The sequence below is a fragment of the Nanorana parkeri genome, unplaced genomic scaffold (genome assembly GCF_000935625.1).
Source record: "Nanorana parkeri isolate BGI_ZX_2015 unplaced genomic scaffold, ASM93562v1 scaffold4, whole genome shotgun sequence".
Taxonomy (NCBI): domain Eukaryota; kingdom Metazoa; phylum Chordata; class Amphibia; order Anura; family Dicroglossidae; genus Nanorana; species Nanorana parkeri.
In genome coordinates, this window is record NW_017306272.1 from 4,448,000 (window position 1) to 4,459,468 (window position 11,469).

An 11,469-nucleotide genomic window follows, 5' to 3' on the forward strand; every position below is an offset into this window, starting at 1 on the left:
ATATATATATATATATATATAGTAGACATGTTCAATTCACTACAGTACAATGTGTGTATTTAAAGTTACTTTTTATGTAGATAGATATAACATTTTCACACACACACTTTGAGTGATCGAACGTGTGTGTGTACTGTAGCTACATTGTTAAATAGCAGTAAAGATTTGAAGCATCAACTAGAAAATAATTTTCAGATGATCATTGTTACTTGTTTATGTCATGAATATTTACAAGATACTGTATTATCTATTTATTTGATACGCATCAGACATCAGTTATTTATATTTCATTTTATATTTATATCAGATTTTAGGTGTCACTGGTGTTATATATAGAGCATTAAAATACTCCGTTTGTAATGTGTAAAAGACCAGAAACAATATTTTAGGTGTGGCACCAATGTATTCTGACTGTATTCAGTAAATAACCGTGTTGGCTGCCCTGTCTCAGACAGGTCAGGAGCTTTGCTCTTATTCCAGCAATAGGTGTTCATTGAATAGTCTGAGTGTCTTATACAGAATCACATATCGCTGAGCTATGGTTATGATATTGCTGTTGTCTTCTAGGTGCAGTGTACGGCAGCCACGGCAGCAGGAGGGGAAGACAAACTTATACCAGATACCAGACCTTAGAGCTGGAGAAAGAATTCCATTTCAATAGATACCTGACAAGGAGGAGGAGGATTGAAATAGCAAATGCTCTCTGCCTCACAGAACGACAGATTAAAATTTGGTTTCAAAACAGGAGAATGAAATGGAAGAAAGAAAGCAAGATTATTAATTCTTCCCAACCGAACAGCGACCCAGCAGAGGACAAATCAGTCAATGAAAGTTAACACCAGGCCTCTCCTCTATTCACGTCAATATCGTACTCTGATCTGCACACATACCACATACTTTTACAAAGGATTCATGCCCATTTCCACCCTCATTCTCCTTCACAGTGACTGGAAAACCCCGGGACCATTTATCTAACAGGAAACGCATGCATACCATTTTCATGTAAAAAAAAAAAAAAAAAATCTGTAATCATCGAATTAATTTATTAATGTTTTTGAGCCATGGATGCAGTAGAGATCAGCCGGATATCAAGTCCTAAATCTTGCTCCACCCTACAAAGCAAATGTAATCTGCGTTCTGATTAACGGATTTAAGTCAGATCATAGATTGTTTGGTCATATCTGCCATGTAAACAGATGTCCAGACGAATGTGATCTTGGAAAAAAAAATCACACACAAAAAAAAAAAGAAGGAAAAAGAAAGATCCGGAATAGCGGGGTCATCCTGTTTTTTGGAGCCTCTGAACAGAATGTAACTGTCAGCTGTATGGTAAAAAGTAACAATAATATTTACAGCCTCTCATTGTTGCAAGCTGGGACTGCAAGGCAAAGAGCCTTTTTATTCATTGAAAGGAAAAGCAGAACAGGCAGAGCGGCGAGTCTGCTTTGTCAAGTAAACGTATTTCATAAATAAACGTTGTCAAAGTCTAACCCTAATCCAGGAGGAATCGAGGATACATATGAAGTATGGCAAGCTTTGGGTTATTAAGTTGCAAAATGCTTAAACCTTGCATTTAGACAATGGAATGCTCCCTAAATCTTGTGATAGAGAAGGTGTAGACGTTTTATCATTGTTAAATAAAGCAGTCTGCATGTTTTATGTTATATGTATACAATGTCCTTTTACTATATTGCATTGGCTGGCAAATGACGTTTAAGTGGCAACGCAAATATAAAACGAAGCCTATGCAGTCTGAAACACTGGATCTCCTTCACATGAATGGCACAAAAAAGGCAATAGGAGTATTGGGAGTGACCGTTATTTCCCCTCACTGAATCAATACGGCTAGTTCTGTATCATTATCAATAAAATAAAGGCAATACATGGTCTGGCAATCTCTATGATGAAATGTCAAATATATTTTGGAATGAAAAGCAGAAAAAAAAAACAAACCAGTAGCATTTGTGCAATATTTCGGTATTAATATGATGGTTTGTGAACTGTGGCTGTGAGCCGGTACATTTGGTATTCACTAATGGAACTGTGAGGGGAATGCAATAATTTTTCTGTAATGGGATGTAACCTCAATTCGACCCCGGCCCTGCAGTCCTCAGCTCGCTGAAGAGCTTGTAATGACGGCGAAATGTCCAGACGGTGGCGTTAGAGTCTGAACAAAAGTATCCAGTTGGCAACGGGAGCGCGCTGAAATGCTCGCCCCTGTCAGCATCCTCCCAGCTCCCCCACTAATACACCAGTTTACCTCTAGAGGTCATCAGGCAGGATTTACGACTGGACAACAAAAGCACGTGATTCCAAGTCGTACCCCATATTTGGGTGCCTACGTAGGAGGGAACCAAGTACATGTCCCAGTCATTTCCATAATTCATCATAAATTGTGCAAGGGTGCTATAGACGCACAAAACGACCAAGAGCCACAAATCAAGCACACATATCAAAAAACAAATGAGCTCTTATTTTGTAAACTCATTTTGCGGTCGCTATCCAAATGGCCCGGACTACCAGTTACATAATTATGGAGATCACAGCTCGGTGAACGAGCAATACAGGGATTCAGCAAGCATGCATTCCAGCAGGTACGGCTACGGCTACAATGGCATGGATCTCAGCGTTGGGCGAACAGCTTCCAACCACTTTAATGCCAATGACAGAGCAAGAAATTATCCATCCAACCCAACTTCCTCTACAGAGCCAAGGTATAACCAACCTGCAACATCTTCACACTCTCCTCCACCTGATCCTCTCCCTTGCACTGCCGTGTCCACCCCGCCTGTCAGCGAGAGTCACCAAGGAGTGAAAAACTCTATAACTAACTCAAACAGCACTACGTCCAATTCAGGCACCAACAGCAATAGTAACAGCACCCACATTAACAGAGAAGGGCTTGGGGCTTCTTCTGGTGCTGAAGATGACACCCCAGCTAGCAGCGACCAGGCAAGTTCACAGAACGGACAGAGTCCAGCTCCATCGGTCCAGCCCCAGATCTACCCCTGGATGAGAAAACTGCACATAAGTCATGGTAAATAAATCTCGCCGTTTTATTCCCTGCAATGAGAAGTGAATACATATATGAAAGGGGTGGGAGAATCCAACTTTCAGGCGCTATAATTGCTTGTGATGGCTATAGACAGTTTTATGACCACAGCTTAACCTTTTCAGAATGTCTAGAACAGTATGGAGATCTTAACCTAATTTTATTGCCACACAATGCAGTGTTATAGGACTTTCTAAAGTGACATATAAATAGCATTCAATTATGTTTTATAAGCCCCTTTTTATTTGGGATTATACTGAAAGGTGTTAGGCTAATGCAAAGTTGATACACACTTATAGGATTTTAAAAATGCATGATGGTATTTAAATTACAATATTACATGCTATTTTAACTTGAACCCATAGCCAAGTATATGTACCTGTCTACTTGTTATTGCTTTTTTGTAAAAACAGAAACTTGTTTAGATTTGATAACTGATTGTGGTTCAGCTAATTCTACCATTATTATTTGTTTATTTGCAGATAACATAGGGGGACCTGAGGGAAAAAGGGCTAGAACAGCTTACACACGCTACCAGACACTGGAGCTGGAAAAGGAATTTCATTTTAATAGATACCTGACACGTCGGAGGAGGATTGAAATAGCCCATGCCCTTTGCCTATCTGAGAGACAAATTAAAATCTGGTTTCAGAACAGAAGGATGAAATGGAAAAAGGATAACAAGCTGAAAAGTATGAGCATGGCCGCAGCAGGAGGGGCTTTTCGTCCTTAGAATGTCTTTTCTATGAAAGTACTGGTCCAGTATTAGAATTGTCACCATAGACTTTCTAGAACTCTTGTGTGTGACTTCTGTGAAGAAAAAAAAATCCGTCCTTGTTCCCCCTTCCTGTCTTAGCCATGAGCCCCTATGCTGGGTGGTTATAGCTACAGATGCTTTATGTATATGTTTTATTTCGAATGGCTATGTCTTGACAATTTTAAATGTTTTAACTTATTTGAGTATGTAAAGCGCTATGTGTTACTTGAAGTAACAGAACACACACAAAAGTGTTTGTTAAAATGTTCTGTTTTATGCTGCATTCAATTTGCAGAAAAAAAAACGCTGTATGTGTTTGTGTAGTGTAACTGTCTGAATGCCTACAAACCGTCTACCTAAATTTCAAGAAACTACCTATCATACCTGTGAATAACTATGTTGTAGAGGTGACTTGTGCAAGCCAATTTATCTTGTGTTAGTAGTGGTGAGTAGTGAAGCGGTGACACAAGCTGTGATCTGAAGCAGTCTGTCCTAGCTGTGCCTTTGTATATTTCATAACTCTGCACGACCTCTTGTAAAGTGGCTGCACTCGCAGCTCAGTGTATGTACTATGTGTTTTTTGGTCACAAAGTTATATAGTTATGCTTGGCTGTTTAAGCAATTGCTATTTTTTTGTAATTTTTTTTTTCATGAAAAAAATATGACTGGAAAAAAAATAAACTTTCTACTGAAAATAGTGGACTGTCTGTCTTAATGTAGAGAAAACTTTGAGGGGGGAGGTTGTATAACTGATTGATGAGAACTGAGGTGTCTGTATGAAAGCCAGGTGCTGAGAGGGAAACTTCAAAGTTACCTCCAAATATTGTGTTTGTAATCAGGAAATGATGTGAACGAGTGTGCAAAAATAAATGTGAGTTTAGAAGATACAGGAAAAGTCACATTATTTAGTTGATAGACCCCAGTTTTAGGGAGCCAGCATACTTTTTTTTTTTTTAACCTACAAACAATTCTGAATGTTTCATAGTAGTTTTTAATTGCAGCAGGTTACTAAAGAGTAAAGTAGAGCATAGAGGTTCCTCAGAAACCCTTGTAAGAGTTACTTACCTTACCTGTGCAGGGATGTCTAACTCCACTCAGCCTGTAAGGGAAATGAAAAGAGAATCCTCGCTAACTGCTTACATTCTTGTCTTCCCTAAGTTATATAACAGTAAACTTTATAAGCCCTAGTTCCGGCTATGTGACATTTGGTTGCCAAATGAATAGGGTTTTGTCTATGAATTAGATCGTAAAATCCTCCATAGCACAGACAGATAGGCTCACTGGCTATAAAATGTCACGTGGTGCTATTAAACTAAGTTTTATGGTTTTGGGGAGTAGACGTCCAACATTATATACTACATATCATATAATCTCACTAGTGCTGGACATCATTTGGCTCCTAGAAGGACACATAAGGGCTGCAGACATCACCTATTAGACATAGGAGGCCAGCTCTGCAGATCAAAGCATCTCATCATGTTATGTGATAGTTTACAACCTAAAGGTAAGTTTTAGAACATAGGTTAGGTTTATGAATTGTACATTGATGCTGTTTCTTACAGATCTTGCTGGTTCTATAGGCGCACAGTGGGTGTATTAAAATGAATCAAAACACTTCACTACTTAAACCAAGGTCCATGCTCTGATTAGTAAGAGGACAACATTAGCTTTTATTCTCAAGTACCACTACATTCTGAAATAATTAGCCTAGCCCTTAGTTCTTTATATCTCGCACTTGTATAGTCCAGTAGGCGCCTGGGTTTGCTTATAAAGTCAACAAGTACGAGGGTCTCAGAAGTAGAGCAGGGATTCAATAACTAAGTAGTTTACACTCATGAATTATCTCCTGAAGCACTGTCACACAGTTCTGGTGGTACGTACCTTATAATATATACAAATTTAGTTCACCCATGGTCCTTATCTGTCCAAAAACGAAAGTGGCTCATTTCAAAGGAAGCTTTTTTCAGTCAGCAACAGAGATTGCTCAGATACCAAGTGAAATCCCTCTGAAGATATATGTTATGTTTCTACATTTCTGAACTAGGACAGAAGAATCTGGATAGGCCCCAGCTGTGTGTTTACTTCACATACTTTTTTCTCTCAATAGTGAGTTCACACTGCCCTGTGATAAGTCAGCAATTAACTTTATGGCCGGATTTAACATTAAACTTCGAGATCCAGTGTTAAAATAGGGCTGAGGAAAAGTGTGTCTTCATTAAGGAGGTCAGCCAGGGAAGTGTTTAGGTCATTTTTATTGAGAGCCAGTTTACTGAAACTACTGTGGGGTATACTCCAAACTCTCTTCTTGATCAGAATCACAGGTAAAAGAACCGTTTCAGGTTGTACTCCATTTTGGAAGACCTGGGGTTTGTAGTGGACAGTTTTATGTCCTGTAGGTGAGAATTCAAGAAAGTCATAAACTTTTATGGTTGTCTCCAGGAACATTTGGTCGATGCCTGGTTTCAGGCTGCCTGTGCCTTTCTTCTTTACCTCCAAATTAACATAAAATATGACCCCCCATATAAATGTCATTGGATCATTGTTTTCTTTTTTTATTTTGACATCACTGTGGTCCAAATGGCGCAATAGGATTCTTGCTTTTAATAGAACTCCTTGGCATTGTTGGTAAATAGAAGATGGTGACATTTTACTTTGTATAATCTATCTATCTATCTATCTATCTATCTATCTATCTATCTATCTATCTATCTATCTATCTTTGTATATCTGTATGCTGTATGTATGTATGTATGTATGTATGTATGTATTAATTATCTATCAACCTTTCTTTCTCTATCTATCTATCTATCTATCTATCTCTATCCATCTGTCATTAACTATTTCTATCTATCTATCTATCTATCTATCTATCTATCTATCTATCTATTTTAAAACGTTGTGCATTTGCATGGAAAATGCACTGCATTAATTACATCTCCTTGGACATTGTGGCACAATCGTTGTTATAATTCAGTTGTTTTTTTTGTTAACAATCTTTACTATATGAGACCTTTTGTGCCATAATTGAATAAAGATTGTTACAAAAAGCCATATATGTATACCTCCTTGTTATTAATGCAGTGTGTGTGTGTGTGTGTGTGTGTGTGTGTGTGTGTGTGTGTGTGTGTGTGTGTGACTACACCCCTGCTAATAAATTTAGCAAAAAACAAACAAACAACGACATGGGTGTTCAATTTTAAACACATTATACATCAAACTTCCCTACCTGATACTTGCATTTGATCAAATGTATTAACTATTGTTGTCAAATTGTTTATCTTTTAATAGTTTTATGCGGTCCTGGAAGAAAAAGTAAAGTGAGAACTCGCAGTTGTATGTTTTTAAATACAAGTATTAGCTTTCTTTGTCTTTGCTATAAGTTAAGATGTCTCTTATGAAGCTGTTCTGTTACCATTTGCACTCATTGTGAAGTTGTCTTTGCACATATTTAAATACCTACTAAGTATATAGTGGAAACAGCTGGATGCAATAAATTGTGATTTACATGTAGCAAATTATTCTGTGTAACTGTGTAAGCCCCATCATGTTACTTTAGTCCAACAAGTAGCATCCAGTTTTAACTAATTTTAACCTTTTTTTGTCTGTAGGATGCTGGTTAAATGTATTTTGTTTTATAGTTATAGTGTTTAAATTGTGTATTTTAAGACATTTTTTGTGAAGGGGGGAGTTTCTATGCCTAGGACAGAGAGATGTGTGTGTGTGAGAGCGAGAGAGAGGAAAAGGAAGAGAGAGAGAGAGAGACTCAATAAGTTTGAAATACACATATACACAAGTTTAAATTCCATGTGTGGTTTTCAGCAAACCCAATATCTACATCAACGTATATGGCCGGATGGTGTTAGTACAATAAAACCTACCCAATACTGTTTTAAACTGAACAGATATAAGTTTTAAGCTATTTTGTCTCTTTGAAAATAATATTTACTCAACGTTGCTGTTCAAACAATTGCAATTCTGTGAAGCAGCCCTCGCTTAAGGTGAAGACTGTCAGTGCTTAACAAATCACAGCTCCCTCAGTTCACTGCCAGGTTAAGTAAATGCAGAGAAGATAAATCTGCAAACCTTAGTATCACCACCAGAGCTCGCTTCAGACCAAGTTCACCGACAACAGTTGCCTATGCAAGCTTTTTTCCCCCCTCTTTCTTCCATTAATGTACTTTTTCCATGCAAGTAGCAAAAAAACACATAAGAGAAGGCAATCAGCAATTAACATTGCTGTCAGTTGAATCTGTCTTGACGTTTGTGTCTACTGCAGAGTTGCAGTGAACAAAAATTAGTATGACCACGGATATTTATTTAAAATCATGTCCTGTAAGGCGATTTAATTTTACATTTTTACATGAGCAGTTAGCTGTGATGATGGTAACCTATAAAACCAAATATTAACTTTAAGATGTGTGTGTGTGTGTGTGTGTGGGTGTGTGTGTGTGTGTGTGGGTCTATGTGTGTGCTGTGCTGGGTGGTACAACCACAGGTCAAAAAGCTGGAGGTCAAAAGTTTAAGCTATGCGCTCCTTCAACTCATCTATCCAGACAAAGTTTGATGTCAATGTTATATAGTGGACATTTCGCTCATAAGCACAAAAGATTAAAAAGTGTTTTGAGTTAGACGACCATCATAGACTGGACTCCTGTTGAACTCTAGCGGTTAAATGACCCTAATTAAACATGCAAGAATAGAAAAATGATTCCTTTCAACAGTACGAGCTGCATTTCATTTGAAGTCATCCACACTATAGCCTGAATGAAATTGTTCCATATGGAGTAGTAGAATTGAAGGCAAAACAGGTACTTTATTATATATATTTGGTTATTTTTGTGTAGCATTTCAATAGACATAAAAATATGAAGCTAACGTATAAAACCACAGTAGATAAGACATTTAAACTTTAGTTTCATTTGTTATAAATTATGTTTCCCATAAATATAAATCTTATTTTTTTTGGTAGTCTTTTATTTTTGAGAGAGAGAGAGAGAGGAAGAAACTCGTTTTATATACATTATAAGTACGTATTACGGTACAATATAAACAAAGTCTATTGAGTTGAATTTTTTAAAACTAAAGTTGGCATGATATATGTGACCCATTAAACTGAGTGAATTGTATCCACACCAATCTGACTGGGTATTTGCAGCGATTCCAGCAAGCACGGCTTCACCGATCTTGCATAAAAATTGACCTCTTTCAGCAAATTAATCCCTTTAAATATTGTTTTAACACGTGTGCGATAAGATAGCAAGAGAACAAAGTGTAAAACGAGCGAATGATTATATTGTTTGGTTTAGCCTTGTTATTTTTTTCCCCCTCTTATATACCTAACCTCAGTCCCCTATCAACTTCCTGCACATTCATTAATCACAGATTAAATGCTTCCAGATCTCTACAACTGACTTATCTTTTACTACTGTTTTGGGGGAAATTCAGAATTTTTCGTTGATTTTTGTACTTTAGAAATGGTAGATACAACTTCTCTAGGAGGTGCACCACGATTATGCAGCAAACCACATACATTGGCAATATTTTCTAGAGCCCCCTGCCATCCGCCTTTTATTGGGCTGAGGTCACTGGCCTTCCTCAGATTCACAATCAACAAGAGTGATGCATTTCATAACCTCTGTAATGTGTACTTTTCCGTTATTTATTCTTCATTTTCTGTCAGAAGAAGTGACCTGGCAGAAACTCCCTGCTGCCTTAAAGACACTTGCTGGACCTTTTAGAAAAGCTAAGTCCAAGGCCGAGGTGAACCTCAGGTCACCAAGTCTAACAAATATGAAAATGTCGCCTGGTGAACTGCAAGCCTTCTTATTTAACAAAGACTGTCAATGAGGAAGATTAATACGAAACAAAATGTGCACAGTGTCACAGTACGGTCACTTTGAACCAAACACTTGGTTGCTGTAAAAAAAAAAAAAACAGCAATAAAAATATGTAAGACACCGAAACATGTAAAGAAAATTAGGAAAAATAAAATTTTTCACGTTTTTGTTTCTTTATAGTTGACTTATTTGTTTGTTTATGTTAAAAGGGAAATATAAAATAAGGTTACCCTAGTATGGATTTTTTGAAAGATACCACATATACATAAATAGACTAATACTAACACTACTGACACAACTATTCATAATTACATGGGCATTTTTTTAATTACTGTTAAACATGAAAAAATTATATTTTCCTACTAGTAATTGAAAGTGTTACTTTTTTTCTTTCAGAAGAAAACACAAATGGTTTCCACACAGTTGATGTACTTGTTTATGGCAAAGTGAGATAAGCATAAATCTTGCAGTAAAATGTTTAAAACGTCGGCCCTGAGATAACGCGTGGTGGTCTTGGCTTAGGTCTTCATGATAACAAAACCTCAAAGACGACTAACAGGCTTTTTTTTTTTTGTAAATGAATATAGTCACTTGCAGGCATTGCACCTACATAAAAGGCAAACTTATCTCTGAGGTGTTTTCTGTATGTACTGGAACAGACCAACCACAAAGGATCCCAGAGGATAGCCACAAGCTCTGAGATAGCTAGAGCTGCTATACTGCTCAGTTGATCAGTGCTTTCATTACACACATGAAACTGATTTGTAACTTTTGAGCTTTGTTAAAATATATCTTAATAGAACAGAAACAATTAGTTTCTATAATATAATACGAAGTATTATACAGTTAAGCACAGTTTTGTTACACATAAATAATACAGGTATTATATTTAAAGATGTGATGTCTCTTTTGACATAGTTGTACAATAATATATTGTAGAATATATATATATTCACGGTATGTTAAACATGGAGCCTGTACCTAATCACTAAGGTGTTACTGAGTTGCACTAAATTCAATAATATAACACCGCTCTTGGGTCCCTTTTTTCTTGTCAGTAGTCATAGTGATTTTCTCCCTAACACGTGTTTGTTAAATATGACTTCCAAACCGGTCACTAATATTTTTAATTTGTATCAAACGCAACTTAATTTATTGTTAATAACATTTTAGGGGGGAAAAAGTCAGTTGTACTCATGCCCTTGCAGAAATATTGCCTGTGATTTCCAAAGCAATCAATTACAAATATCACTTATTTCTACGTTCCTCTATTGTGTAGAACGGTGCACGCCAAAAACAAACTGCAATTTTTAGGAATCTTCTTGGCGCTTACCATCCGTGTTGTACAGAATGCAAATGAATGAAAATCCACCATCTGCTCTGTTTGTGCTTCATATAACAAGGTAAATGCCTCCTTCTGTGTTTTCTAGATGCCCAAATAGGCAAATACGCTAAATATAGCTGTAACATTGAGTATATTTTGCCAGTGTGTCTATTTATACACCAAAGTATTGAGAGTTGTGTCAAATGTGTATTTGTGCAAGATTCAAGGGTCAGTGTCTCCTCTGCATTGCTCACCAAAACAGCCAATGCACATCACAAAAAAAAAATATAAGAACACAAGATTCCACAGCTGTCTCAAACACTATCATCCATGCTGTCTGTATGTTCCCAGCCTCATAATAGGTCTGCATAGTCTTTTAGCAACATGTGGAATTTATCTGCCAGATTTTCCAGATTTTGCTTCTTTTGACCAGTAACCCCCATCCCTTTCCCTCTAGCTCTAATAGAATCAGATAACTAATTATGTACTTTATTAAAAG

At 37.0% G+C, this 11,469-nt stretch overlaps 3 protein-coding genes across 3 annotated transcripts in view; all 3 read left to right on the plus strand.

The window, feature by feature from the left end:
* Positions 1-950, plus strand: part of HOXA6 (homeobox A6) — a 1,750-nt gene extending 800 nt beyond the window's left edge. The window contains exon 2 of the mRNA XM_018576246.1: positions 568-950. Coding sequence (XP_018431748.1) covers positions 568-836 — 269 coding nt within the window. The 3' untranslated portion in view covers positions 837-950. The remainder of the gene's footprint in view (positions 1-567) is intronic.
* The window catches only part of HOXA3 (homeobox A3), a 44,900-nt gene that overhangs the window by 4,748 nt on the left and 28,683 nt on the right, over positions 1-11,469 (plus strand). The window lies entirely within an intron of this gene.
* Positions 1,791-4,104, plus strand: HOXA5 (homeobox A5). Its single transcript, XM_018576224.1, has 2 exons — positions 1,791-3,037; positions 3,535-4,104. The coding sequence occupies exons 1-2, from the start codon at positions 2,464-2,466 to the stop codon at positions 3,783-3,785; spliced, it is 825 nt and encodes a 274-aa protein (XP_018431726.1). The 5' UTR covers positions 1,791-2,463; the 3' UTR covers positions 3,786-4,104.

Bases quoted from the DNA above. Each gene is read 5' to 3' on its own strand.
- HOXA5 (XM_018576224.1), top strand. From the start codon at position 2,464: ATGAGCTCTTATTTTGTAAACTCATTTTGCGGTCGCTATCCAAATGGC. The intron at 3,038-3,534 runs GTAAATAAATCT...GTTTATTTGCAG, and splicing joins AAAACTGCACATAAGTCATG to ATAACATAGGGGGACCTGAG.